At 39.9% G+C, this 25,829-nt stretch overlaps 1 protein-coding gene across 2 annotated transcripts in view; it reads right to left on the bottom strand.

The window, feature by feature from the left end:
* LOC138007013 (fibrocystin-L-like) overlaps positions 1 to 25,829 on the bottom strand; it is an 86,202-nt gene that overhangs the window by 12,469 nt on the left and 47,904 nt on the right. For both annotated transcript variants that reach the window (XM_068853679.1, XM_068853680.1), the window contains 19 exons: positions 24,890 to 25,202; positions 23,792 to 24,009; positions 21,245 to 21,592; positions 20,083 to 20,694; positions 18,895 to 19,044; positions 17,199 to 17,405; positions 16,367 to 16,690; positions 15,816 to 16,056; positions 14,917 to 15,143; positions 13,566 to 13,791; positions 11,802 to 12,190; positions 8,853 to 9,056; positions 6,074 to 6,714; positions 4,509 to 5,100; positions 3,642 to 3,842; positions 3,011 to 3,280; positions 2,242 to 2,629; positions 1,729 to 2,033; positions 729 to 1,406 (listed from right to left, as the gene is read on the bottom strand). In XM_068853679.1, coding sequence (XP_068709780.1) covers positions 729 to 1,406; positions 1,729 to 2,033; positions 2,242 to 2,629; positions 3,011 to 3,280; positions 3,642 to 3,842; positions 4,509 to 5,100; positions 6,074 to 6,714; positions 8,853 to 9,056; positions 11,802 to 12,190; positions 13,566 to 13,791; positions 14,917 to 15,143; positions 15,816 to 16,056; positions 16,367 to 16,690; positions 17,199 to 17,405; positions 18,895 to 19,044; positions 20,083 to 20,694; positions 21,245 to 21,592; positions 23,792 to 24,009; positions 24,890 to 25,202 — 6,534 coding nt within the window. The remainder of the gene's footprint in view (positions 1 to 728; positions 1,407 to 1,728; positions 2,034 to 2,241; positions 2,630 to 3,010; positions 3,281 to 3,641; positions 3,843 to 4,508; positions 5,101 to 6,073; positions 6,715 to 8,852; positions 9,057 to 11,801; positions 12,191 to 13,565; positions 13,792 to 14,916; positions 15,144 to 15,815; positions 16,057 to 16,366; positions 16,691 to 17,198; positions 17,406 to 18,894; positions 19,045 to 20,082; positions 20,695 to 21,244; positions 21,593 to 23,791; positions 24,010 to 24,889; positions 25,203 to 25,829) is intronic.

Raw genomic sequence — 25,829 nt, 5'->3', positions numbered from 1 at the left:
ACAAAATTACAGCTGAATTTAAAATAAAATAAACCGTGTAAAATGATGGACAAAACGATAAAATAAGGAAAATGGACTGACTAGTATACTTTTTCTACGAATGTTAAGACTTTAAGTGGCGATTCTCGGTTTTCACATGACGTCACGACCGCCATGTTGGTGCCCCTAAACAAAGAAAAGGCGCCCCGACCAAATCCTCCGGGAATTTAACTCTATTATTATGCAAACGCTTCCTTTTGTTTTCGTTGAAAAACATGGCTGTTGATCACGTGAGTGAAAACCAGCAATTGTTCTGGTTTTAAAAATTAGACGAGCTCATCTGGCCTAACGAATTAATTCTCTGTCAGAAATTAAATAAATTCTTCTTAGATCCATGTCGTTTAGTGTGGTTAGGAGAAGAGAGGAGACGATGGAGATACTGTGCAACGGCAATAGGTTTATCTTCACGATTCAATGTAACCGCTGCAATTTACGATGCATAAGAGAGATTTAAGACTCCGATCACTTTGATGTTAGCTTAAGACGACTTACGGTTTAACGCAAAATTTGTGATACGTATTCTCGGTACTGCGACCAAATTCATCTACCAGAAAAGCCTTAACAATGCAAATTCCCAGTATAACTGAAGAGGGTTGGTTTGGCCAGCCAAAATATGGCGCAAAAAAAAAATTGACATCCTCTCCGTTACGTTGTATTGGCTCTTGCTCTTAAGTTGTTTAGTCACTAACCATTTTCGTAAAGCAACACCACTGATATCCGAGTGCTGGAAGACACACCAACTTCCTTAGCAGGGTCCCCTGGGGGTGTTATTCTGCTTGGCATCTCTTGAATGATGACATCAACGCCTCCGCTATCATTCACATTTGTCAATCTTATTGTCACTTTGGCATCGATTGAAAACCGCTGAGCTTGGGGTGCACTGTCACTTACTCGTATACCAAGGGAATATCGGACAATAGTTTCATAATCCAGTTCACGGTTCACTGAAATAACACCAGTATTGGAGTTGATAGCAAAGTGATTCCCTTCGTTTCCAGAAATTATAGAATACGTAAGCAATCCATCTTGTCCAAAGTCTTGATCTGTGGCATTTATGTCACATATCTTTGAACCATGGGCGAGGTCTTCCGATATTTTTACATAAAGATGATCAGAATGCTGTAGTTTTGGCGCAAACTCGTTAACGCTCAGTATCTCTATGGTGACGAGCACTTCGTTACTAAGTGATACCGGGGTCCCTCTGTCTCGTGCCTCGATTGTGAGAGTGTAAAGTAGATCGTCAACGTGTTCCTGAGTTTCCAAATCAAGACTCTTTTGGACACGAATTGTTCCAGTTTCAGAATCAATTCTGAAAAATCCATGACTGTTCCCAGACTTTATATAATAACGAACTTGACCGCCCAGGGCTGAGATAAAAAAAAAAACCATGATTAGAATTAAAAAGCTTTTGCTAACTTTTTCCATCATTTCCTCTTCCGCTTTTGAAGTATAAATTTCTGATAAAGCAACTAGCAAGGAAAACTGAAGACGCTTAGTATCTTCTACTGTAACTAAATCTGATACTTGGTGAGCCTCTTGTAAAGAAACGACAGCACTAAATTTGGAACGAATGGATCGAAATTAACTGATTTGTTTACCGCAGTCCTAAGACAGAAGCTGTTATAATGAGAGCACTATACTCTATGGAATAAAACGACCATCATCGATTGAGAAATTAAAATATCGTACCTTCGTCAGCGTCGGTAGCTTGGACCGCAATGACGTCATTCCCCACGCCCTCGGTCTCCTTGACAGCACCGTAGTAGGACCCTGCTTTAAAGATGGGTTTGTTGTCGTTAACATCCATCAATGTCACGTTAACAAAGGTGACAGACGATCGCCGATTGGCTGGGTTTGTCGGGCTGTCAGACGCTTCTATTTTGAGACTGTACGTTGGTTTTGTTTCCCTGTCAAGAGGGGCGTGAACGAATATTTCTCCTGAAGACGAGTTCATGCGGAATCGCTTGTCTTCGTTACCATTCAGAATCTGATATCTGTTATCACGAAAAAGTAATATTAGTTCTTTAGAAATACTATGTCTTCAGTACGAGGAATGTGGGTTGATAACATTAAATTTAGGAACTTAGTAGCAAAAGGCAAACCCTAGCTGTGTTTCACCAGCAAAAAATTGAAAAACTTGTAGTTGGCCCTAACACAAGTATCTTTCTAAAACGAAAAAATAAACGAAAAATGACCACTCACGCGACTAATCCGTCGGGTCCAAAGTCATTATCTGTCGCTGTCACGCAATAAAGCAAACTTCCCACGGCAGCGTCTTCTGCTATCTGAAGAACAGGCCCAGGTTGAGTGAACTGAGGCGTGAATTCATTGACGCTGTTGATCTTCATAACAAACGTCGCATTGCTGGACAATGGGGGATTCCCGTGATCCTTTGCCACGATCACGAGTGTGAGAGTCCAATTAGAAATTCGAGCTACCTCCAAGTCGAGGCTCTTTTGTGTTGCGAGTTCACCAGTGTTTGGATCAAGCTTAAAATATGCATACGGGTCTCCTGAAACGATGGAATAACTCACACGGCCATTCTCACGGGCATCGCTGTCGTTAGCTTGGATTATTGTAGCGATTTGCCCTTTATAAACAAGAAAGCAAACAAAGAAAAACAAGTTAAAATCGGACATGATAAAGAATTTCATATGACCGCGGTGACACCGCTGTGACCAAAAGAGGAGAGGTTAAAGCATTCCTTTATTGGATAGCAATCTAAGGCAAACAAAAATCTTAACCCTCCTCTCTCACGGCAACTGAATGTAATTGCAGTTGCTTGGAAGATAGAGTGAATCTCCTCCGTGTTTAGCTGCTTTTAATATGGGTAAAGAACCCAGAATTGCAGCATTGAACAGTGAGAAGCACTGAGAATGGTACTGGGAGGTGACCAAGGGGCCTATTTATTAGAAAATAAAAAAAAAGTCCAGCTTATTATTGTTCGAATTATCATAGAGCTTTTCCTTACCCACTGAAAGTGTCTCTGGCACATCAATAACAGTCATGGGGTTAGCAAATGTAGGAGAATTATCATTGACGTCATACACCGACACGTTGAGGGTAAAATCAGCAAACAGCGCATGTCCGCTAGGATCACTATCAGAAGCCCGGATGACTAGAGTATGCTGCGCCGCAGTCTCGTAATCCAACGGTGATAAGAGTGAAACCACGCCAGAAGAGGGATCCACTTTGAACTTCCCTCCATCATTGCCAGAGTTGATGGAATAGTGCACTCGGCCTGTGGAAAAATGAACAGCAGAACGTAACATTCGTTACTGAAATTCTCTCTTTGTGTAAAACACCGGAAACGGGCCGTGCGCCTTGCATAAGATTACAGAGATTGTAACTTTCCTTGGACAGTATCATCGCTTTTTAATATCAACTTGAAAATCATAAGGGATCTTTGTAGTGATGAAAGAAAAAAAATTATCAGCTAAGGATTGAGATCATAATATATGGGAGTAAAGGGAAAAAAAATTGGGAGATTTAAAGGATCCAAGGTATTCACTCTCCTTGTGAAACTGCAAATATTGCAAAAAATCCTGCAACTTTCAACACCTTTAAGTAATTAATAATAACAATGATAAAGATAGCATTACCTTGCGGTCCGAAGTCTTTATCTGTGGCATTCACGTCAAACAGTACCAAACCTGCGCCAATGTCTTGGTTTTCTTTAACGTTAACGGAATCCGACGGGGCGTGAGTGATTTGAGGCGAGAACTCATTCACTGGTGAAACGATTATGAAAACTGTAGTGGAATTGGTCAGCGAGGGCACACCCATATCAGTTACGTGAACACCTGAAATGATTCAGATTGGGGAAAGAACAATAAGATGTAACCAAAGTGATTTAGGGTGCTTTCGATTCGACCGGAAGTTTTAGTAAAAACTGCAATAATTTCATGTGGCAATTGGAACAGCATTTTCCGGTTGGCCTCTCGAAACCATGCAAATCAACGAGTATTGTATCGTGCGAGAGGAGGAATGAATCAATAGCAGTGGATTTTCCGCTTGTTCCGGAATTCTGGAAGTTCAGGACCTCTTCGCCAGGTATGCGCAAATTTCCGAATTTCTTTTTCCGGAATATCTCCATTCGATTCGATTTCTTACCCAGTTTTTTTCGAAATTTTTGATCGAATGGAAAGCGCCTTAATCTACAGGTGGCTCGAATCTTATGGTGAGACCCTTTTTTTTCGAGCACACAAGTCACTCTCTTGTGACTAAAGATGCTCTCTTCCCAACTTGAGAGGACTGGAGAAGATAAGGCTTATCTCTAACAAAATGGTATCAGTAAGGATAATAAAGTTTGTCTTAGCCTAATGTTAAACTTCTTTCCATTCACAAGAGAAAGCCTATTGTTCTGAAATCGTAAAAAAAGTATCTTTTTGCGGTTTTGGTCCGATTGGGCCAACAACTAAGGGTAGACAGCGATATTACAAATAAAAGCACAAAATACATTTAATTACCCATAGTGTAGTTAAGGGAGGGTGGCAGTGCTCCTTCCAAGTCAAGCGACTTTTTAACGAGAATTTCTCCAGTAGATGGATTTATGTCAAAAAAGCCACCAGCATTCCCGGATGTGATGGAAAACTTTAACACTGCATTACTTCCGGCGTCACGGTCCAGGGCAGCCACGCGCGTTATGACGTCATTTATGTCAGCCGTTTCCTTCATGCTTGCCGTAAAAACTGTTTTGGCAAACTGTGGAGCGTTGTCGTTGACATCTGTGATATTCACAACAACGTGTCCCTCGGTAAACCGGACTTTCTCGGGGACGGCTCCGTCATAAGCCTTGACGACGAGGTTGTAGATCGCAGTTGTCTCTCGATCAAGTTCCTTAGCACTGGTGATAACACCGGATGTTTTATTAATAGTAAAGCTGTTTCCGGTATTGCCCCCGCTTAAAGCGTAATAAACGTCACCCTGACTGCCTTTATCCTTGTCTGTGGCTTTGATCCTAATGACGCTGAAACCAACCGATGTCGATTCCGAAATATTGACGACAAGTTTGTCACTTAAGGAAGTGAAGACTGGAGAGTAATCATTAACGTAGCTGACCTAAAAATGAATAGAAAACCAAGATTTCCACCATCGGAACAAAAACGTCTGATTTCATCCACGAGCTGGACATAAACACTATAAAATCTGACCAATAAAAACACTATGGAAACTTTGCAGCAAGTGAATTGAGCAGACAAGCAATGCAAGAAATTAAGCTGGCCGCAATAATGAGACCGCAAAATTGGGCAATCATCGACTAATTTTAATTTTGAATTGGCCGCCTAGCCAATAATAATAATAATAATAATAATAATAATAATAATAATAATAATAATAAATAATCGCATAATAAATAATAATCGCATCCTAAGAAAGACACTCTTTATCAAATAGGATAGACTTCTACCTCATTTTAGCGCTAGGCCCAAGGAATGGGCTCTGCTATTGTGTTGTAAATCGGCATAAAGTTAAAGGAGATATAATAATAATAATAATAATAATAATAATAATAATAATAATAACAATAACAATAATAATAATAATAATAATAATAATAATAATAACATCAGTAAAAAGAATAGGCTTGGATGACAGAACTTCACTCTGTCAGAAAGCTTGCTTGTTGGGAAAGACAAAGATGTGAAGAAAGACTCAAGACACCTGAGGGTACTGGTCAAATTTTCACAAAAAATTAGTTAAATTCCAGAAAAATTTGTCAAGGAAACCAACATAGCCACTGTGACGTCATCAGCCAACGTTGTATCGGGCTTGTCACGTCACAACAGCGCTTAGAGTGTGCCAAAATGGCTGAGAAGTGTACTGAATACATCTATAAATTGATTGATTCGGCTTTTGTGTGATATGATGAAGTATGCAGATCTCGAGTGGTGTGATCACCTTTTCCTTTTGGCTTCGTTCGAATAACACCCTTCTCGATCTAGAAAAGTCTTCATCACACTCTGCCTCATCATCCAATGATTTACAAGTTTTTGCAAAAATGATATAGTATTTGTTTGTTAAAATGACTTGCCTCAAAGGGCGCTGAGACGACACTGTGCCCGTAGTTTGATTCAAACATCAACTTATACCCAAGCCCATACACGGTTATAAGAAGATCTGTAAACGCAGCACGCTCGTTTTGGACTGAAACATTGAATGTGCCATTTAAGAATGACTTTCCAGGCTTTGGATTGGAATACAGGGTTACTGCAATGTTCCAAGGAGTCTTTAACGGCGTGGCTATTTCTCGAGTACCCACATCACGAACTTCCACCACTGGTTGTTTGCCGAATACCTCGGACTGATTTGCATTCCCTGCTTGGGTTACGACTTCCAGATAAAATTTCCGTGGGTTTACATTAAACACGTTTGAAATGGCATCCATTCCCGAGTAGGTTTGCGAATGGGGAGAAACGGTAACTTCAAACTTCATTCTATAACCAGCAGCCACGTCATAGAAGCTTATGTTTTTAAACTCGGCTCGCCCTGATCGGGGAATCTGGAACCTAGATGTGCCCAATATGACATTATTGCTCGCTCCCTGTTCCATAGAAACGTTCACCGTCCAAGTTCGTCCGCGCCAACCCAGGTTACCCGCCAGAGTGTTTGTAGCAGTGTCCTGGATTTCAAGGATTGGTTGAAAACCGCAAGAAACAGTGTCGTTGCAATCTCCTGCGGGATGCAAGGCAAAATACCAGCTTTAGTAAAAGAACAACTGCCATTGTTTAAGGGGCACTGCCACGGACGCGCATGCGCCAGGTTTTTGAATCGAAACTTGAAAAATTGAGTCTGAACTTTTCAAGTTTGGAGAGGTGCAGACAATATGGTGACCACTGTCGCATGCAGAATTTTAAACACTCAGCGCACAAATAGTGATTCAATCTCCTCAAGAAAGCAAAGCAGAGCAGTCGAAATACCAATGCAGCATCTACAATAACAAAAACTTTTTAAGTCATGAATTCATGAGAAATTCGAGGTATGGTGTAATCGAAGTGTCAGCCGTTTCGCTATCAACACGGATTGAAGTCCGTCTTCGTGGCTCATTTGTAGCTAGTCGCTTAAATGTCAGAGACTACCACATCATCGTTTGTTGATAAACGTTTACTATCTTCCCTCTGAAATGTGTATCGCATATTTTGAAGAAAAACCTGCATTTAGATGAGCGGACCTGAATTATTCTACGAGGGCGCGCTGGATATGAAGTGATAGATAACCAACAAAGCGCTAAATTGGTTATAATCAAGTCATTTTATACCCAGCAAGTCCGAGTAGAATAAGAATAATCGTTTTATTAAAAATTCCATGATGTTCCCGATATCTGCCTCGGTGAATTCCGGTTTAAAACGGCTTTTGTCGGCCACTTTTCCTCAGAGCTGCAAAAATGTTTTCAGTTCGCTTTATCGCTGAAGCGTTCCTCGACCATATTGGGTAGAGTAGGTATATGAACTGATAGCCTGTGTCCGGCGAAATCGGAAATCTGACACCCGTAGTTCAGTTTTTAATAAATCCTTTTATTTTGTATCATAGTTCAGTGGAATACACCTTCAAGGGAACCTCCACCCTTACTACAGAATAAGTTTAAACCGATGGAAATAATGTTTCCAAACAAATTTGTTCCAAATTTATTTCCTAAAAAAGTGTTTATATCAGAAAAACAGAATTTTAAAATCGCTTATTTTCAATTTCAAATTTCGTGGGCGCCGCCATCTTGAATAATTGTGACGTGTTACGGTTTGCCCTATTGTTCTGACACAAAGAGGTTTTGTCCAATAACAATAGGGGAACCGTAACACGTCACAATAGGGAGCTTACGAAACGACGACGCCGACGGCAACGACGACGCTACAAAACAATAGGTTTAGTGAGCAAAAACAATGGCTTCTGCACGTGCGTTTTACATTTTGGTACATTTCTTTGCCGTCATCTCTTAAATGACGACGTGAAATCACCAAATTCAAGGTTCTGTGGAAGACGTTAGCACATGACGATGAATTTTCAGTTCTCTCTCTACGCTTCCAACCCACTCATACCAGTTTAATTCCCCACCAGCTACTACACATTTTTAACGCGAAACGACATGAAATAGTTTTGAAGTGATATGAATAACGCGAACTTGTATTTTTAAATGAAGTACTCGTAGCCGTCGTCGTCCTCGTTTCGTAAGCTCCCTAATTATTCAAGATGGCGACGTCCAGGAAATTTTTAAAACCTATCTACATCGGATACAAACGTTTTCTTTGGGATATTTTTTAGACTGATTGGACTGTTAAGGTTATTTCCTACGATTTAATGTTACTTTTTTGTTGACCTGGAGGCTTCCTTTAAAGGAAGGTTGGTTCATTCATTGGTTCGTTCTCTCCAGTGTAGAGAACGTTCTGTGACAGCGTGACTACGCCAAGCCAATGAACTGAACTTGTGACATTTATTTTGATTTGTTGTTAAGTGATCGAATTACTTTAATCTCTCGAGCATTGAATCATGTGATAAAAATCGTTTCCGGAACACGTAAAATCAACGTATTGTTGTTTTTTTTCTTGAGCGAGTTCGGGACAATAAACGTGGTTATTTTGTGTTGTTCAAATTGTGAGTCTTCAGTGTCACTGGAAGTTGGGCCAACTAGGAAATTCCCCACACCAGAGCCAGAAGTGTCGGAAGGGGTAATATAAGTGGTATCTTATGATAAGCAAATTTTTGTCCTTGAGAAAAAGGTGTCAAAACGTAAGGCTGCATGGAGTTAACAGAGTAATTGTAGAATAAAGGGCCGTTTAATGTGTGATAATTCTGAATTTCTGTATTGACTATTGACTTACCTGGTTGTTGAGTGATAACGAGAGCCAGGACCCTCTCTTTTACTTCAAACGGTTCAGAGTTTTTGGAGAACTGGTACCTAGAAGGTCGAACTGTAAACGCTTCAATGTTCAGAATGTAGTTTTTACCCTCGTGATGAATTGAGAGATCACTGAATTTTGCAACTCCAGCAAAAAATTCTACACTGGTTGATCCGCCTAGATTTCCTGAAAGAGAAAATGAAACACCGTGTTAAACGTGAACATCACCCATATGATCTTCGCTAAAAAAAAATCCACGTTTGTTCCTTGAAGTAAAACATTTTCGCCTAGATAGAGCGACTTTCGTATGACCTTGAAAAAGTGTTCGCAATTTGTTTAACGGACCAATGTTTGGCACGATTAAAACAAAGCTTCTCCTTATTCCCTCCAAGGAAACTCCTAATATGGGCGGTAAACAGTTCGATTGCCCAATCATACTACTGCATTTCAAATGACGTCAAAGCGAAACTTTCCAGAAAGGTCCATGGAGAGATGACGTTGTTTGCATCCGTGTTCGCTAAGCCAATGAAAATTCGCGCTCGTTTGTTTTTGTTCGATAAGCCAATTAAATGCTTTGCATTTTTGTTTACGTTTAGTTTTCAAGGTCGTATGAAAGTCGCTCTATGCCATACTTTCCGTAAAACGAGGTAACAAAAATCAAAATGATATGGCGAACAACAAACAACAACAACATAACCTGTATCTGATTGCTAACTCTACGTACTATGTCCGCCACATGATCAGTGAAATTGAGATCTTTATCAATTGTAACACCCAGCAATTTCATGCTGTGAACTTAACTAATGACACTACTACCAAGATCGTAGGTAGGCATATCCATGGTGTTACCCAACCACATGGTGAGGAATTTGTCAGGGTTGACCGATAAACCATTGCTTTTAAACCACTCACAAGCAATGAGAAGATCGCTTTGCATATGCCGATGGATCAATGAGGAATCATTACCAATGCAGAATATCTGGGTATCATCAGCATATGCACTGACTTTGGATGACAAACTAACGCAAAATAGGTCATTAATAAAGTAAAGAAAAGTAACCATATTTAACGTCGATAACTCGTAACAGTAATTCAACTGACAAACCTCATTTTACTCCCCCCTCTCCATCAGTGCTCCGTCTTACGGGTATTTAAAGCTACGTAGCTACACGGAAAGGAGAGAAGTCGAAACAAGGATGCGAGATCCGGGAATTGAAGTCAGGACCTCTTGCACCAAGGTCGCGCACTAACCGACTGTGCCATCCTTGCTCCATATAGATGTTAAACAATAAGGGACCCAATACTGATCCTTGTGGTATTCCTCTAGTAAGAGAACACCAATTGGAGAATTGATCCCCAAGCTTAACTCTTTGAAAACGATCTGTGAGATAATTCTCCAACAATAAGCAGCTACTGCTATTAAGACCATAGACAGATAATTTGGCTAACAGCAGGTCATGTGGTCATGCGAAATGGTTCACATTCAAATGCCTGTCTTCGACGCCAATTTCCCTTTCGTAAACAAGCGATCCCACTTTTGACGGTCGATGCCGTTCTTAGTAACCAACCTTTTTTATTAGGTTAGCTTTCAGCAAATTGTTAGGACTAGCTTCATTTAAATACTTTAAAATTGCCAATGCCTATCCATTGTTTCGGTAGTGTAGAGGTTAAGTGAATTGGCTTTTAAGCCGAGTTCGACATCGTTCGATCAACTTTTTCTAATTTTTTTCAAATTTTTTTTTAAAAAAAATTCTAACTGCGATACGCTGCTAATCTAGTCCTAGATTAAGTTTTTTTTCCCCATTTGCAAACGACAAACTAAGCGGTGAAAATCTCGTCCAAATGGCATCGCTTGTTTACGAAAGGGAAAATTGCGTCTTCGACAGGTAGCTCGTTTTTAAACAAACTAACTATTTTCCTGTTAATGGAGAAGTAATCAATGGAATATTCTAGCGTTTGATTGCCTTCAATATACAAACATAGTAACTCTACTGTGCTTGCATTGCAACCAACACAATTCAAGCACGTTAAAGATTGCTATGTCCATGGGGTAAAATTGCGCGAACACAACATCCATTTTCGTTTTCCTTGAAAATGCTACACCTGGAGCAACTAAAAAGGCAAGGAAGTTTAAATAAAGAAAAGAAGATCATGACATTACATTGCTCGAGGATAAGACTTTCAAATGGGAAAGAAATTGAAACTGTGGAAAGGTGAACACTGCTGAGATCGAAGGAATTATCTTGTGAGGGAAGGAAGCAGTTTTCTTTCTCAGAGACCTCTACGATGACACGTGAAACAGGAATATATATTGTAATATTATAGTAAGAATTTCATAAAAATAATTATCTCACTCAATTATTGTTGGATATGCGATTATTATAACCAAGAGGGGATTGCGCAGCGTCTCGTCAACTATCTAATAATAATAAACAAATAAAAAAATTAATTAATAATAATAATGATAATAATAATAATAATAATAATAATAATAATAATAATAATAATAATAATAACCCAAGGGCCTTGAAATATATACGAAATTCTCGATTTCTACTTTGAATCAAGAGAAAATCAGGGGACAGAGAAGGAGGCTCCCGGTCCAGCCCTTGGGATATGTCATGTCCACGAAAGTTATTTTTAGACGAGCGGAAGTCTTCCGAGACGTCCGCATGCAGGCCAACCTCGGTCCGATGTTTGAAAGAAAATATATATTCATCAGCCTTCCACGTGCGCCATCATTTTCTCTTTTCACTAAGAACCTGAGAGCGAGGCAAGACTGCATGCGGACGTCTCAGAAGACAGACTTCCGCTAGAAAAAAGACTTCCGCTCGTCTAAAAATAACTTTCGTGGACATAACATATCCCGTCCAACGCCTTGAGCCTCCCTCTATGTCCCCTCATTTTCTCTTGTTTGAATCTAACTGTTACCTTTATAACTTTGAGGATTTAACAATGACGCGTTACAAATCCACTTTCTTCCTTTCCAGCCAGTGTTCGTCACCAGTTCGCTGTTAGCCGCGTCACGGACTTCAACAACTGGCTGCTTACTAAAAGGAACTGTTTCATTTGCATCGTTTGGTTGAGTAACCAGTGTGAAATAAAGTATTCTTTCCTTGACTTCGAACGGTTCTGAAAACGCTGTGAAGTTCGCTTCCAAGGGAAAGCTTATTTTGAATCCCAGTATATAGTCTGTATCATTATGGCTGATGTTTAAATTGGTAAAGTTTGCCCATCCATCGATGAAAGGTATTGTAATATTCCCTCCCAGTAGAGCCTCTGGGTCTCCTGTGCCATGCTTGATAAATGCATTTACGAACCTAAAAAACAATTCCACTGCAAGATTATTGCTTTACCCGAAGGGATCGACAAATTAAATTTCCACAAATAATTTCAAAATTCGAATTGCCTTTTCGAGAAGAATATCTCAAAGGCAATTTGAGCTTCACATTCTAAATGTGGATGCTAATGCCGCAATAAAACTCACCTTTCCCCTTTTAATTCCTTGCCAGTGGCAGAAAATGCCCTGTTAATGCTATGCTACAACAGACCTTTTTGCAGATACGGCGGCCATTTTGATTTCTATTGTATCGAGAGACATTATGGGATGCTCAGGGGAAAAATTGATACGTATTTGCCCCCTGGGAATCCCATAATAGCTATTTGAAACAATAGAAATCAAAATGGCTACTGTAACTGAAAAAAGGTCTATTGCTTCATGCTCTTAGTTGAGTGTACTTCGAGTTCTGAAGCACTTGGGAGACTTGGTGATTACTCGGGTGCTCCTCGAGTTAGAAAATTTCATCTCTCGAACTCTCTTGTAAAGCATAATTCATGCACATGCTCAAGCATGAACCGTTTGATTTGGTTGCTGCTGTTTACTGCATTAGGTCATTGGCATAAAACGTTGGGTTAACTTTACAAGTATGCAAGAAGACGCAATATAACCAACTATGACTTAGGGGTTATTTACATGAGATCAGAAAGAATTTCTTTTTCTGCGTTTACATGAGAAGGGCCTGACTATGAATTCAGACCGGTCTGACATCGTCTCGGTTGCTGGACCGACACGAGAGACTTTCGTACCAGTCTCATGCATGTCAATAACAACAAATCTCAGACCGGGTCCAGCCTGTATGCTTTTGGGTCAGCGATACATTTATTTGGTAACAGATATCATTTCGTCCCAAACCAAGCATGCACTAAGCATTTCATCCCGGTTTCATGTAAACGGCTGGAAAAGTTTGATACCCGTACAAGTTCATACCTGTCTCATGTAACACCCCTAAAAGACAATTTTTGCCAAGAGTTTTCACTTAACTGTGTTGATCACTTTCCAGTAATGAAACTAACGGTTATCGAGTCTGTTTTAAGATATAAGCATTTTCAGACAAAATAGATAACTCTCCCGTTGCTATGGTCACTATTACGTAACAATGTATTGAGAGGATTTTGTTAATCAATAATTGGTGTGTTACATGGCAACACAGTCGTAGAGTCAATCCTTTCTAAATAGTGTATTGTTGAAACTCGTTTGATCCACTTTAGTGCAAATTTTCATCCTTGGGATTGAGAAAGGGATCAGAATTTACTTTAAAAGTCCTCTTGAGATTGGCCTGGTGGCAGGCTCCTGTATATATTCTCCTGAAAAAATGGAATTGAAATGTCAATACATTAGCAAGACATGCATCATACCATCTTCCCTGTTCACCATGACCAAGCGATTTGACTGTTCGATTTAGTTTATCCACCATGACAAGCTTGGGCTGCATAAGAAAGGGCACAGTTTCATTGGCACCAAATGGCTCCTGTATTAGAGTCAGTCTTTCGGGAATTAAGTAATCATGAATTGGATTGGACTTGTTGCCTTCTTTCATGGCTTCTTCCTGATCAAATCTCACTGTGCCATTTTTAGGGCCAGCTGAAAAACAAACCAGCAGTTCACTTTGGATAGCCTCTATGCGGTTCATTTATAGCACAGGGAGAGTATATCTCTTGACTTCCCCAATTAATAAGGGAATTTTTCTTGGCTCAACAAAAAGCAGAAAAGCCTATACGTTGAAACCGGTTCAGACTGAAAATGTACACAGTTTGCATTTATACATTCCCATAGGCGAGCAACCTCAGTTAGACAAGAAAACCAGGCCTTTAAAGAGCCCAGAGCAGTGAACTTTCTCTGAAGCGGACACTGTAGAAACCTGCTCTCGATCTCCACCTCCCATAGATACCAAGGAGCTCATACAACGCAGTTAGATTGATGAATGGCAACCGAAGCGAAACTCTACACATTCTTGGGCAGTGGTTATGCTCACATTTCTGAGAGAATCGTCCCTATCGGAACAAAGACACTAAGCAATACGAATATTATGGCCTAAAAGCATACAAAATAGGGAAAGACCCATCTATCGCTCGCAAATGGCTTGAACTTAAATTGCCTATGGATTGCAGTTTGATGATATCCAGTACCATGATATAAACCTATGACGTCAGACACACTTGGTGCTGTGCATTAGCTGATCAAAGTCGAATGAGGTGTCGATCAATCGTAGATAATATATTGTGTCCATAATCCATAGATACCAAAGGTCTTATTCAGGGCCGTAGCCAGTAAGCACTTGCCTCAGTCACTTTTTCGTGATTTTCAAATATAAAGCGTGATTCCAGTGTCGTCTTTAAAATGTAGTCATCATAAACACCACTAATACTTCGAAGAGGATTTAACCATGGACATTGCCTCTGTCATAATTTTTTTCTGGCTACGGCCCTGTTATTTGAGTTGAAAATGGCATTTCTGCCGGAAGTTTGTTAAAAAATATAACCACTGTCCGCTTTAGAGCTATATTCCCTTTACCGAAAGTCTGTTGAGGGAGAAATATGGGAAATTCGATCGAGACCAGCAATGACTGTTTGCTTTTAAGAGTTGCCCTCTACATTCTTGTTCGCTTACAATAGATAGAATTGACTTAAAAGCCAGACTAAAGAAATGGTAACATTTCAGTTTTTAATTAGGTTAAATAGCTACTCGAAAACAGTATTGCAAAGTTACCAGTTTCGGGTGTCGCCCTTTTCCAACCCTTAGGAAGCTTCCGTGGAGGTTCAGGATCGGTGACCTCAACTGACGAAATGTCCAAATTAAGAGATGATGACATTTGTCCTGTCTGCGCTGCCTGGACAGTTCGGGTGGCCAAGGAACTTAAATCAATGTATTGTTTGTCAGGGGACGGGGTTGGCAAGGCTGTCGTTGCCATGGTAACTGGGGAAGACGTCGTAGAACTGTAAAACATTTAAAACGTGTATCATCAGAATCATCAAGAACTTTAGTTTAGTGTTCTTGTCTTCTATATTTCGTGCCAACAAGTCGAGGGCGGCTTGTGATTTGTTGTTGTTGTTTTCTTAAGATTTTGCCAAAGTATTCCGCAAACCGCAAACATTCTATCACATGCACTAGTGGCCAATCACGCATGCGCAAAGCCCACACCCTGAGTTGATAACCACACCGGCGAACTCCTCAGCATGGAACATATGCGACCATAAAAAGGCCGATGAGAAATAGAAACTCACTTTCCGTGAAAGTAAATTGTATCACGTAAGCTTACCAATAAATTTGCGACATGATAGAGTGGTTTCCAAAAGCCGTCGTTCATTATACCAGAATTACAAAACGTAACAGTATATCGCGCGTTAGCTATTGCGCACCATAAACCAAAATACTTCGACCAATCACAGCACACGCAGACACTGAAAACTGAAATGAGCCAATCATAATGCAAAGCAAACATTTGCATCCGACGTTGGTTATGGGCAGGAAAACGCAAATCAGGTTTACTCAATAGGTTCAATCGCTCAGCCCCTTCGACAAATATAAAGAACTAATTCCATACTCAATTGAACACCTCTCTATATCAGCTCCATTCCATAATACTTTCAAAATGGCACTTATCTAACCTTAAATTTCCAGGGTTATATTTTTCCTCTGGTGTGTAGGGAATGTGAGGACTGGGTGCGTCACCGATTTCGATCGTAATAGTCATCGGCTTATCATCGGAATCTCGCCGTCTTCGGGATTTTCCGCGAGCATTTACGATCTCAACCACTCGAATGCGGGACTCGTCGATGTTTAGTATTGCCACCAGATTTTGAATGAGATTATTCTCGAAGAAGTCATTAAAATGGACAGGTCTGGCTCCTAAAAGAGAAGATAAGAATTCTATTGATTACGAACAGTCACACTTATCAAATTATATGTAATAAGAAAGTCAAACTGTAACTATGAAAGCCCATATATATGTGGCAGGCGCAAATCATGATCAATAAAAAAGATCTATCAAAAGGGCGAAACATTCGCAACTTCAGTATTTGGTTTTAGTCAATAATATTTGTTGTGCTTACGGCTTTGATATAACATCAAATTCTCAGTATTTGGTTGCAGTGACTAATATTTGTGGGTGAATTCTATAGCATGAATTTTGCTGCAGTCATTCGTCTAACTCTCTTACCTATCTTGACCTGGATAACTGGAGCAGTCTTGATGTCCACAGCTACACTTCCTTTTACAACGACATAAAGTAGTTGGCTATCCCGGTCATAATAATTAGCTCCGCTGATACTGCTGAGCGGGGGCTCAAATTGATTATCCGGGAGACTGGCATCTTTCTGTTTGTAGGCAAAATGTTTCAAGTCGAGCCTAGCATTGGTTGGATAAACGTAAATGCCCGCACGATAGACATCTAAACGCCGAGTGTTATACCAGATAGCCACACGAACAGCTTGAGATGTGTCTGCGTTTAATAACGTCAAGCGAAGGTTTTGGGGGTTTGTGCCTGCAAAAAAACGATACGAGTACTACTAAAAATACGAGCTACTGACAGCATTACTGAGCTAAATGAATATAAATGAATATATAAATTGAATTATTATCATTATACATTCTGAGAGAATGATGAGCGCAATGAATGATATTGGAGTTCTAGGCTTCGGGTTACGTTTTTGGTGTATCTGATTCATGTCATCTTGGTTTCTCTGTCATGCCACGATAACATGGTGAGAAATAAATCATAAACCTTGTGGACCGTTATGCAAATAAAATAAAGTAAAAACAAATATCATAAAAAAGCGTCAGTAGGACACTTGGAATGAGGCAAGAAGTTGGTTCATTTACAAAGGCGGGACAACTTAAATTGGTTGCCAGGGTGTCAGAGCGCCGGTAAGATTCAGTGCCTATTCACATCCGTTTTCGTCCTGAATTAGGGAATTCCAGTCGCTTAAGACATGGCTAAGATAACGGACGAAACGTCAACAATGCTAAATAAATGGGAAGTATTTGCTAACCAGTAAAGTATAAAGTATAGTTGTTTTCCACGGCCACCACGGAGAAGAATGTTGAAATCCGCTCCATACAATGGTACCCAAAACAGCAGCCATGATCACTTGGTCCGTTCAACAGATCAGTGTAGCCATTGGCTGAAACCGCTACTGGAGACAGCCTCCGCAGCTCTGTGTCAGCGTCTAAACTCTCGATAACGAACATATGGTAATCTACGAAGGGAAGACAAAACGCTTTATTTACACTAAAATCCAGTGATTTTATCTTCCAGAACAAAAGAAACATAGCCGTTGTCGCCCATTTTGCTAATAGCAAGGTATCTTACAAACTTTATTTTGTTATGTGCGAAACCATGGTAACCAATAAACTCATTTTTTTCGAACGGCATCAGCGCTCTAATTGGTGCATTAATTACAATTGGCCACATCATCGTTACCTTTCTTATTATTTGGCGCAATATGGTGAAAACAAACGTTTCAAAGCCCTGCCAAAAAAATCTATAGGCCGTTATAAGGGAATTTTTGCTGACCTCATTGTTTACATTTTTTTTCATTAATGGACTGATCAATGGCGGGACATGGTTTTTGACTGGTTGACCCATTCACTCCTAGAAAAACCTTAAATAACAATGACCACAACCAGGTTTTCTGAGCCCGCGAGACTGAGCACCCCCAGCAAACCATTGTTTTAACGAAAACCGCTGGTCAGCAACCCGGTTCTGGTCATTGCTGTCTAAGGTCTTCCTCACTCCTAAGGCGCCCCAGGACGCCCTCCAGATGACGAGTAAAATGTTCTGGCGTTACACAGACTAACATATGTTGGCGTAAGACAGAGTAAAATCTGTTAAGTCTCACTTCCAGGAGTCAATAAGTTAACAAACGAGCTTACTCACTAAGGCATAATGCTAAGGTAAAATAGAGCGAGTTTCAATCGAGTGTCGTTAAACCAAAACCAAAGTAATTACTTTACTTTGGCCAATCAAAAAGGACGGAGACAATCAAGGAAACCAATCAAAACTCGAAGTAATTACACGTAGCCTACACAAAGCGCGGGAAAATGTGCACACGCGAGCCACGATTGGTTTTGGTTTCAATTCCGATTGGGTGAAAAAGTGGCGCGAGAACTTTGAACCAATCACTGAGTGAAGTAATGCAAAACCAAAGCAATTCACTAATTACTTTCGACACTCAATTGAAAACCGCTCTAACTTGTTAAAATTATTCATATATCAAATTATAAACCTTTTAGCTTTGATAATGAGCCAGTTATTAGGCATTAAAAACTGATAAATTCTTGGGTGGTAAAGGTGCTATTGATTCCATACATCCTTTAAAAAATATCGAATTTTCAAAGCATCATTGCTCAGAGATTACATGTGGTATATCGGGTTCAAATAGGCTAGTTTCGAATGATGCAGCAACAAAAGAACTGAGTCGACGTTCATGGGAATAGTTTGCATTTATTTGCAAGATAACAAAATGATGATTATGCCCTTGAATCTCGACTCTGTTCTTTTGTTGCTGCACAATTCGAAACTAGCCTATTCTAATAGATTATGCAATGCACTTTCAATATTCATTACTTTATTCTCGGCTGACTGATTTGAAAACGACAGCCTTGTGCTACAAAAACAAACAAATGTAAAGAAAGATTCGCCTATTCGAACTAAAAATACTTCTGTTAATAGGTTGAGAGACCTACCCAGAGTAGAGCACTTGTAAGCATTCCATGCAGCATTCCATGAACAGAAGTTCTGCGTGCGCGTTCCGCGCACAATTCCATGATGCGGAGCGACAACAGATGCGTTCCCCACTCCCGTAGGGAACATTTGTTTGGGAATGCGGTAACCACCTGCAATAGTGCAAAATAATGTTGACAAGCTTGTTGGCCTTATCTTAAAGCAATTGTTTCGAGAAATCGCCATCATCAGTTTACACGATACATACATACATACATACATATACTTTATTTAAGGTATCATAAACAAATAAATACAAGTAATACCCTAAAAAGGAAGTTTAAGAGGTTAAACCTATGTAAATAAACTTCCAAAATAAAAATCAAAAATATATGTTTATAAGTGGAACCTAAGAAATACACATGTATGATTTAAGAGCTATTTTAAAACGTCTCAAATTTCCTACCTCAACAACATTGGCAGGCAGGTCATTCCATTCGCGAATAATTTTAACGAAGAATGAATATTTATAACAATTACAGTTCGCCGATTTAACTTGTAGTTTGTAGTTATGATTAGACCTGGTACGTTTTGAAGCGAACTCAAAAAAGTCACGAAAACAAAGACTATTCAATCCAAATACAAGTTTATACAAATACAAGTTCCACTCAAACTCAAACGATAACATATAAACAATAGCTTTGATTCCTTGAAGAAAGCTAAACGAGTAAAAACCCACTCTGGCCTCTAATTGGTTGAGATTGTAACGCGTCATCTGAAAGCCAATGCAAAATGGTAAATTGTTCTCGCTAATTGCTTGTCTCACGTTTCTTTATCAGTATTGTATTCGTAAAACTGACCACTTAGGCTCGATTCCCGTCACTCTCTTGCGTCCGGTCTACGTTCCTCCCCGAAAAGTGAGTTCGGGGGAGGAGCGCGGGCTCGTTTTCTGAACAGCGGCTGGAATCGAGCCTACTGATCACTCTACCAAGCTTCAATGAAAAAATGAGCAGCAGATGCAATTTACAGTTCATAAAAATACACCAAAGTACTCCCTTGATCTCCGGTTTATGACTTTAAATCACTCTCAGTTGGTCTGGAAATTATAGTTTATTGCCTGTAGGAAACTATTCTAAACCCCCTACTCCGCCACCTCCCGAGAGGGGGTAGGGAAAAGAGCATAAGCTAATTCATAGTTTAATGACCCTTACCGAGTCCCCTACGGGGATCCCCGTTCCACTCAAACTCTGCCTTTGCAATAACACTTCCACCGGAAACTCCAATAAGACTTCCATCTTCATCTTTGATTAACACGTGTTTGTGTCCATCGCAATCCATGTCAACACAATCACCGGGGTTTATCCACCCGATATTGGAAGGCGGGATGTGAAATAATCTATCATTGTCGACGTTATACAGAGAAATGCCCTTTGTGTAAACTGGATGAAAAACATCTGGCGAACTGGGATTACTTGTAATGGCGACACTACTGCGACCACATTTTGTTCCAAAATGCGCAAATTCAACATGGCTAAGTCTGACCACTCCTCGTATTGCAGGATTGATATCAAGGTTATGCCACGCAAACAAAGGAGCTAAACCGGGTGCTGAAGTAAAAGTTGAGAGCAAAAGCCCGGTGTTTCCATCACCCCAGCAACGGGGCGCTCTCATGTTTAACGTAATGTAAGAGTTTCGAGGCGCAGTCAAGTCAGAACAGTCAAAACTAGGACTGGTACCGACGAACAGAACTTGATCAATATGAACAAACTTGTCAGCAGTTTGGTGTGAAAGGGCAGGGGGGCCCCAGATATTTATGTGGACCCCTAAAACAGAACGAAAAACAAAACTGTTTTGAAAATCATCATTTACCTGATTTGGTATCATGGAATGAGGTGAAACTGTAAAAGAAAATGCCCTGGTGTAGTTTTTACTGTTGCAAAAAGAGACTCGAGGAAAATAGCATAACAAAGATATTCATAACGAGCGCACTCCCTAGCGAGTCATACTCATCTTTTGGAAATCGTGTTCCAACTTCGTGTATCTCATCTTCATAGGCTAACACGTCAAGAATTTAAAAAAATGCCCTTCCCCTCATTTTGTTTGTCGTAGACTGAGAGGTAAGTTTCAACCCTGAAGTTGAAGCGCTGTTTACGTTGTGAAAGGGAAAAATCCTGATGTAGACGTTTGTCCGTGCGAAAATCTTAGCAAATGTATAGCTTGAAGAATATTTTGTACCTTAATACCCTAATATTTAAACTTGTTCTAAGAAAGGTTAGTGCAGCAACAAACACAGTAAATAATAATAATAATAATAATAATAATAATAATAATAATAATAATAATAATGATAATAATATTTAATAATAAAATTACCTATAGTATTATCAACCACAATAGTGTTTTTGACAATCACACGAGAAGAAGGAAAAGCAAAGACGCCATAATCCCAGTTTTTCCAAAGCAAAAAATTTTCTATCTTGAGACATCCTGGAAGTCCATCGCCATAACCAATATGGATGCCGTGAAGGGTGGTGTGACCAACATTGCCGTCCCAGCTCTCATCCGGATCCTCCTGATAACAGCTTTTACCTCTAATTTTGAACCCAACCCTCTCGCTTCCAGAAGCAGCGTTGTTTTCAAAGACAATCTTTGGCGATCCTGTAACGTCAAAGGAAGCGTGCCAAAGCTTATTATTGTCTTCTTGCCTCCCTTTGTAAGTTGCTGCAAAAACAAAACAAAGAAAAAATATCGACTTTAAATTCACATCCAATGCTGAAAGCCTTGATGTATATCAGTTTTCTTTACAAAGGAAAAACAGGAAAAAAATAACATCCCCTAACAGGACGCATTTAAGGTGTAAGATGTATTAAGGTGATTGATTCTCTAGAAATAGAACTTGTCAGATTTCCGATGAAATATCGCACATCGCACAATGTTGTAACATGTCAAGGAGATATAAAAGGGGTTCACTGTGCTCGTTTTCATGGTACGACGCTGCCGATACGGCTATTTAAGCCACTTGACAATTGCCACACATCCCCAATATTGGACAAATTTAGCTCGATTTTATAAATGTAATCCATTATATGATGCAGAGACAGTTGTAATTCTATGGTTAATTCACGTACGTAACTGAAAACTGTATTTGAACACCTTTGTGAGTACTTAACACTCCACAATAGATTTAACCTGAGCGTGGGCTGTTCGACTCGTAATGACTCCTTCCCTACAATTTTATGAAATTGCCAAAATCTGGCCATAAATTTTTGATGAAGTTTTTTTACTACTCCATGAAGACAGCGTTCTCAGCAAAAAAATATGAAATAAAAAATTGGGGTTACCGTACTCGTTAAGGAGAAAATAGCCACTCCTTGAATGATTAAGCTTGGTCGCAATGAAAATCCGCCATTTTATCAATGTGCGCCAGCTAATGAGCGCGCCAATTACGTAAGAAATGATGCGCAGTAGGGTTGCGCAATACAAAACCTGGGAATCACCTTCATCAAACATTAAAGCTGACAGTTAGAAAGGGACTCGATGTCAAAACCTCGCAATTAGTTCAAGTAAGAGGAAAAGCCAAGCATTGAAACTATTTGCACATTAATCAGGGTTACCATTCGTGGAGACACAGTGGTGCAGTGTTCAGGGCTTCGAACTCCCAACCACAGGGTCATTGGTTCGATGCCCAGCTCAGTGAGTGACTCTGCTGCTTCCTTAGACAAGGAAGTTTGCTCCAAGCTGTCTCTCTTGACCCAGGTGTACAAAAGGGTACCGGCTACACATTCTGGGAGCAAACCCTGCGATGGACTAGCATCCTATGCAGGGGAGAGTAGCAATACTCTCTGTCGCTCCAAGTCACTTGAAACCGGATTAAGTTCCGCCAGTGTGAGCCCTAGTGGCTCGTTTGCGACTTTACCTTACCTTATCTTTCGTCAACATACCTCAGTTAATAAAGGGGTAGTGTCACGTTATTCCAGTCAAACTTCAAAACACTAAAGCCGGACGTCTTTGGATCGATGACGACCAAAAAATAAAGCTGTAATTTTGTTGCCATAAACCATTGAAGAGCAATGAAGATATTCTTTGCTGTTTGCGGTCAAGGATAAAGACGATGGAAATGCATTGAACTTGAAAAAGCTGGCCAGTTTTTTTGCAAGTTTGGAGAAGATGTCTTCAGAAAGTCGCCAAAAATTAAGTATACTGATACCTCTTCGTGCCATAAATATGATATTTCATGTCTTCGCAGTGGTTTGTCAGGAAAGTTGTACACGTGAGCTACATCACTAAGTTAAATTTTTATCCAGTTTTGATCAACAAATTTAGCGTGAGAGTGCCCCTTTAAAGTGACAGCTATTTCAAACTTTACAAGAAGAGTAAGCGAATGTAAACTAGAAGCTTCTTTCACACTTCTACCAAAGCTCAGAAATAATGTTTGTTTGTTTCTCATTGGTGCGCTATTGTTTCTATTTTATTTGAAGCACGTGACCTTGAAGCGTGTAACTTGCGACTGGGATTTTAGGACACCAATTTTATGCCCAAATATGGACAAAAATAAGATCGAACCTGCACGCGCGGGAAATGCGCGAGCTACGTTGCATCTAAATAAGGAAAATTTTAAACTCAAAAAACCCGATTTCTGAACCAGAGTTAAACGCTTCAAGGTCACAAGCTTCTGATTTTATGTATTGATCACTTTTCAATCCAACCAAGGGCTTCTCCCTCAGTTACAACATTTCACTAGTCTTCCCGCTAAGACAGAGCACATTGCACGTGCAATTATCACGAGGGGTTCACGACTGCCAAACCTTTAATTTGTAACTGCTTACAGATAACTGAAAGTTTAGCAACTCTTTCATCGGAGGCTTTAGAGAATTAAATAGATCTGATGAAAACAGAATGTGCAATCACTTCATGTAATACCTTCTGAAACGCTTAAAACAGCAAGGTTGTGCACGAGTTTGTGTTTTTTGCCAGAAATTATCACAGACGAGCCCACTGTGTGATAGATGACATTATCGGCCACTGTCAATCCATTTGATCCGTACACGCCCAGGGCTGTGTTGAATCCATCGCGAAACGAATTACCGCGGACCGAGGATGATTCTAGATTGCCTGCATCCATAATTGCCAGGGAATACCTAGGCGCAAATAAACACAAGAATAACTTTTACATTTATAGAATATAATGATTTTAAGTACTTCGGTAACTGCTGAAATTGCTCAAGTAAGCGTGAGAATGATCTCTTTTTATGTCGTTAATGTGAAGAACTAAAAGCAACAACACAGGCAATTCCGACCGAAAATGTCTTGTGTTACTATAAAAGAAAATTACGACGATACTTTCCGCGACTGCACGGATGGCCAAAGCTCCTTCGGTTTTCTCAAATGGGACAAGTAGCTGAACACACAAACAGCTTACTTTGAAAGGTTCGACGCCTGCTCACCTCACTTAAATTTAAGCAAGAGAAGTTGCTTTCTATTGGTTTTAAAGTAGAAATGAAGAAAGATGGAAATATGTTCAGAATTTGGTAAATTTTCCCTTAATCGTTAAGACTCCTTCATGTTTTACAACAGAGAATAAGAGAACGAGCGACGACGATGTTAATAATGATAGCCATTTTATTCATTTATTTAATCCAATGAAAGGAAACGATAACACAGGTCATCCCTATCGAGTGTTTTCGCCCGCAGCCGGATGTAATTGACTGAGAGTCAATTTTGACGAGGGAGGAAAACCGGAGTACGCGGAGGAAAACCCTAGAGCTAGCCAAATCGAGATCGACTGAAACTCAGCCCACATACGACGCGCGATCAGGGTTGAACCCGGGTTATAGAGGTAGGAGGCGCGGTTGATAACCGCTAAACCAACCTGACTCCTCTTCTTTGCAAAAAGAGTGACTTCGATATATGAAATCGATACATACTATACGATATTTCGATACATATAAAGATAAAAACGCGATGCCAAATTTTTAGTAAGGAAGGGAACTTATTTAAGTTAGCCTTTTTATTTCATACCTTCCTCCTTTTTTACCATTTCCGGTGAAGCCTAGTTGGCCACAATAACGAAACTCTACATTTTCCACACGGATTACTCGACTTGAAGAATCAGTGCCTACAGACGCACCAAACAGCACATGACCACCGAACGACTGTTTCTCCAATACCCCATCTGCGTCATCTGAGCCCGCAATTACTATGTTCCTGGTCAGCAGTCCTACTTCAGCAGCTAAAGAGTAGTTCCAGTTTCTCGTGCTGTTTTTCTCCACTAAGTGTCTGTGTTTCAGAGTTCCATTCAACCGCAGAGTTCTCCTATCCTGAAATATGTCCACTATGAAAAAAAAAAGGAAAAATTGCGACAATGTTGGACACGTTTCTTGAGACAAAAAAAAAAGGAAGATTCAAAACACACCCAATAAAGACGATTAAAGATCCACCGAAACATTACACGAGGAACTTCACAAGCCTTTATTGCAAACCGCTTAAGTGATATTTAAACCTTATTTTAAAACTTATGGGGCTGTATACAGAAAGTGAAAACAAACAAAAACAACAACAAGAAAGAAATAGCAGCGTCCAGAAATAAAACTGGAAGGAGAAAACTAAATGTCTGTTTACCAAACATTGTGGAGTTAAAACAACTGAGACAAATCATGAAAATTAGAGGAAAAAACCTAATAATTGCAATTTGCGCCGATCTGTGATGTACGAAATCAGCTGTTTTCTACAGCAAATATACTTCTCTCTGCGTTAAATGTTTGCCAGTGTATTCCGTTCAGTAATTTCGGATAATTGTGTGCAGTCGATCATTGTGAACAATGACCACTAATATCACAAAACAAGGGCAAAGAAACTACAGGATAGGATCCAATGCAAGGAACGAAGGAACGCATTTTAATTCCTGATTATAACTAGTATAAAGCCTTACTCCAAAAATTCTGTTTATTCCAAAATAAAA

The sequence above is a fragment of the Montipora foliosa genome, chromosome 6, assembly GCF_036669935.1.
Source record: "Montipora foliosa isolate CH-2021 chromosome 6, ASM3666993v2, whole genome shotgun sequence".
NCBI classification, from domain to species: Eukaryota; Metazoa; Cnidaria; class Anthozoa; order Scleractinia; family Acroporidae; genus Montipora; species Montipora foliosa.
Note: the sequence above shows the minus strand (reverse complement) of the source record. Positions and strands in the feature narration are given on the sequence as shown.